Raw genomic sequence first — 4,387 nt, 5'->3', positions numbered from 1 at the left:
AATAAAGTATTCTAGACTTTTCAGATTAATTTTATTTTAAAAATAATAAAAGCTTCAAGTTCTTTAACCAAAACTGTTATGATAAAATAAGCCACAATTCACAAAATTGTTATTATAAATTTTTTATTAGAAAAATGTTTACACGAAAAATTTGTGAAATAACCTCGTTTATATTATATCAAATTTGATAGAAACTTTGTACATTCATGACACCTTTACTTCTGAAAAGTAGCTTGATTCAATAGGGCAAAATACGACCAAGATCCACGTAAAATCTGAAAAATAAAAATCAAGATTACTGTGTAAAACCACCATTTTTAATACGACTTTAACAAAAGTTTCCAGCGAGAGATAAAACAAATTGAGTGCTGATACTTTAATCGGTCTTTGACATCTCATCAAGAAGAACCTCAAATCTTTTTTAATTATCATGTGAGCTTTTAACCAGTTGGAATGAAAAATTGCGGTTGGAATTGCGCTGCTCTGAAATTTCCGACTTTTATTTTTTTGTAATAGTTACTAAAATACTCACTTTTAATTCAACTTCGTTACCAAACCAACAGTAGATGAAAATCTCCACTACTATAGCAATGTTGAAGCTCACTAGCAAGAAAAATTCGCTAGTGAGAGGTTCCGTCTATAAAAAAACTAAAATAGAACAATTCAAAATGAAATAAACACATACAACTGTCAGTTGAAACATAGTTATTCCAATAGAAGACGTACTAATAAAAAACTGAACAAACACAATCCTGTTAAAAAATATATTACTACTGTCAGCAAACCTAAAAATGAACTTGATAAAGAATCAAATTTTCATTTATTTTACCTTAAAATCTCCTTGTGGTGTCTAATGCAACTCAAAAATTTGTTTCTGCCAAAATTCAAGTGATCTTCCCTAAAAATATCCTTCAAATCGTCACACAGAATATCACATTGCGCTCCAACAAACAAATTCAAAATCGCTATCAACGTATCAGTCGTCAGAGCCGTAGCAGCAATAAAAGTAAAACTGAAAATCTGATAAACGTAGGTGATTTGGTAAAGTGGCGAAACCGTGGCATCGTAGGGGTACCAAGCCGGACGCGGAAGTCGATGTTCTTTCACCGACCCATCTAAAATTGGGTACGTAGCTGAGAAGAAAACAGCCCCAGCACTCATACTCCAAAGGACCGTGCTTATTTTTCTCAAAAAACTTAAACTGGGTTGGATCATCTCCACTTGTGATAGGCTTCTGGGCTCAAAATGCTCTTGGTTAATATCCACCATCAGTTGTTTAAGAAGTTGCATGTTCTGGATGACGTAGTACGTTTTCATTATGACCAACAGTTCTGGTAGTGTTACAAAAATAGTGGCTGCTATTACTTCCAGATCCGGAAAAATGAAACATATGTTAATGATTTGAAAAAAGTTGTGGCCACATGTGAAAGCTGCTATAGACACGAAAGAGTACGCTGAGTAGAAATCGAACTTGTACGTGTCACCAGGGGGCCACAAACCCAGAATTTTCAACATGAAGATGCTTCGTTTCATTATATCTTTCCAGTTGAACGTTTTCATTTTATTTCTATTTACGAGTACACAATCAAGAACTAACAACAACCGTATTGGTGAGTCTTTTGTCCTTTATAACTATTGTGGTTGTAAAAGCTGGCCCCAATGAAACGCGTCGGTTGGATTGTGCGCCAAAAAGACACAATTACTGATTAATGAGTGGCAATTATTACCAGCGACTGATGCTAGCTAATCAAATATTAATTGAATTGCAACTTGATCGTTCTCGACGAACATGCAATTTAACACTCTAAAATTTTAATACTGGCAGATTTTTTAATGTGTTTGGAACATTTTGTACGAAAGAATGCTTGGACACATTCTGGCTCTCACATTAAGTTTTAGGATTTATTGCACGCGAAGACTTCACTTACCGACCTGTTAGAGCTTTTTTATCAGAAATTCGATTAGTACTAACGTTCGAAAAAATGTGGGGATGTCTTGTTTTATTATTCAGGAGACCGGAGTTCTGCACAACGGGTAATTAACGGTGAACAGTTCAGCTTTTGCATTTCTTTAATACTTAAGTAATTTCTTGCAAATTCGACATAACTTAAGAAAAATACGATCTAATTGAAAGTTTTAGTTTTTAATTTTCATTTTATGAATAATATAAATGGCACCATCAAATATTGTTTGAGACGTCTGTATAAAAATGAAATTGAGAACCTGGATCTATATACAAGTGAGTCACCAAAAGCGCCCCCTCGATGTCTCCTTCATTATTATTAGATATAGAAAAACAAAGTTAAAGGCAAAAATTATACTGTGATTTTCTAAATGCAATACACTCAATTTTTTTTCAACTATAAAGAGTGTTCCCTTACTTTTTTTATATAAAATAATATACTTCATCTTTGAATTTTTGATGCGATGTTGTACTTCATTCCAATTTCGTTCAAATTTTAATTTTTTGAGAATAAAAATAACGCGGTAACGTCTCTTCAGAATTTCAAAAATTAACTACAGTTTTAAAGTCTAGGAAGAGACCAATGCATTACGGAAAAATATATAGGGTGTTCTGTTTAAAAAGATTAGGTTGTACATTGTTTGAAAAACAGATCACTGTATAGTTTAATCCCCAATAACTGTACAATTTATTATTTTATTTTTATACAATTTTGTAATGTCGTCATCAACATTTTTCCAAGGACGTGTAGATAACCTTGGATTGGCGCACTGTAATACTAGAAATAACAGTACTGTACTTCAACAATTTTGTGAGAATATAGAGTGAGCCGTTTATGATTTAATTAATAAAATAATTTGACTGGGTCATTCAATTCTTTGAGACACCCTGTATAAGCAAATCTAAAAATATTAATGCGTGATAAATCACAAGTATAGACTCATCATATTTTATTTAAGATAGGATTTACTCAGCAATATTTTGAAGTGACGTCATCAATTTTTTAGGGGGATGAGCAAATAAATTTTGATCAAAAATTTACCATACTTATGACAACTTTAAAACATCTCCAAGATTTCAAAGCATTCGGTTTTGCAGTTCCTTATTAAATCAATAAAATAAATTCACGGATTCATTAATTTTTTGAGTCGCCTTATATAAGTAAATCCAAAAATATGAATGGAATGACAAATAAAGACATTTTAAATCCAGATTAAATTGCAAAATGTTGTTTTATAATATTGATTTATTTTCCAAAAACCTGGACGTTTCGGATAAAAGCATATTTAAATATTAATTTAATGGCAATTAATATAAAAGATAAAAAATAAAATGCACGTAAATAAATATAATTAACACACAAGTTATTTGGTTGTTAATTGTTGCTTGATGCTAACCATTCACAAATTGTCAACTATTTGCACAAAATAGGCTGTATATTAAAAGAAATTATGATTTTCTTTGGATGTTTTGATATCTAATTAAATAGCGGAACAAACGTAGACCTGACGGAAAATAAATGACCGGTTTTGATAAAAATATGGGGTATTTTTTCCTTAAAAACATCTCTTTGTCGGTTATTTGAAAAGAAATTAAGAAAGGAAGGACAGATTCGTGATCTTGAGAAAATTTCTGAAAAAAATGATAACATTGTAAACTCATTTCGTCAAGTTTAAAGTTTTTGATAAAAAAGGTGGAGGCGCCGGGAAAAAATGTATTTAAAATTATTTATTACAGAAATCTGTAGGAGCTCTTTCAGAAATAGTGTATGTTAAAAGAAATTATGATTTTCTTTGGATGTTTTGATATCTAATTAAATACCGGAACAAACATAGACCTGAAGGAGAATAAGTGATCGGTTTTGAGAAAAATGTGGTATTTTTTCCTTAAAAACATTTCTTTGTCGGTTATTTGAAAAGAAATTAAGAAAGGAAGGACAGATTCGTGATCCTGAGAAAATTTCTGAAAAGAATGATAACATTGTAAACTCATTTCGTCAAGTTTAAAGGTTTTTGATAAAAATGGCGGAGGCGCCAGGAAAAAAATTATTTAAAATTATTTATAACAGAAATCTGTAGGAACTCCTTTCAGAAATAGTGTATGTTAAAAGAAATTGTGATTTTCTTTGGATGTTTTGATATCTAATTAAATATCGGAACAAACATAGACCTGAAGGAAAATAAATGACCGGCTTTGAGAAAAATGTGGTATTTTTTTCCCTAAAAACATCTCTTTCTCACTGATTTGAAAAGAAACTAAGAAAGGAAGGACAAATTCGTAATCTTGAGAAAATTTCTGAAAAGAATGATAACATTGTAAGCTCTTTTCGTCAAGTTTAAATTTTTTGATAAAAATGGTGGAGGCGCCGGGGTAAAAATTTATTAAAATTATTTATTACAAAAATCTGTATGAACAATACTTGCC

The 4,387-nt window shown here is 31.0% G+C and overlaps 1 protein-coding gene across 1 annotated transcript; it reads right to left on the bottom strand.

Annotated features, from left to right (window-relative positions):
- Nucleotides 1–215: 215 nt before the first annotated feature.
- On the bottom strand, nucleotides 216–1,560 carry LOC135139621 (odorant receptor Or1-like). Its single transcript, XM_064069921.1, has 5 exons — nucleotides 830–1,560; nucleotides 686–785; nucleotides 533–637; nucleotides 328–483; nucleotides 216–275 (listed from the first exon to the last, which is right to left on the bottom strand). Exons 1-5 carry the CDS (start codon nucleotides 1,558–1,560, stop codon nucleotides 216–218), a joined length of 1,152 nt encoding a protein of 383 aa, XP_063925991.1.
- Nucleotides 1,561–4,387: the final 2,827 nt, after the last annotated feature.

This window comes from Zophobas morio, unplaced genomic scaffold (assembly GCF_036711695.1).
Source record: "Zophobas morio isolate AGI-343-1 ecotype UQ-CSIRO unplaced genomic scaffold, CSIRO_AGI_Zmor_V1 ptg000031l, whole genome shotgun sequence".
Classification (NCBI taxonomy): Eukaryota; Metazoa; Arthropoda; class Insecta; order Coleoptera; family Tenebrionidae; genus Zophobas; species Zophobas morio.
This window is presented reverse-complemented; position numbering and strand designations above follow the sequence as displayed.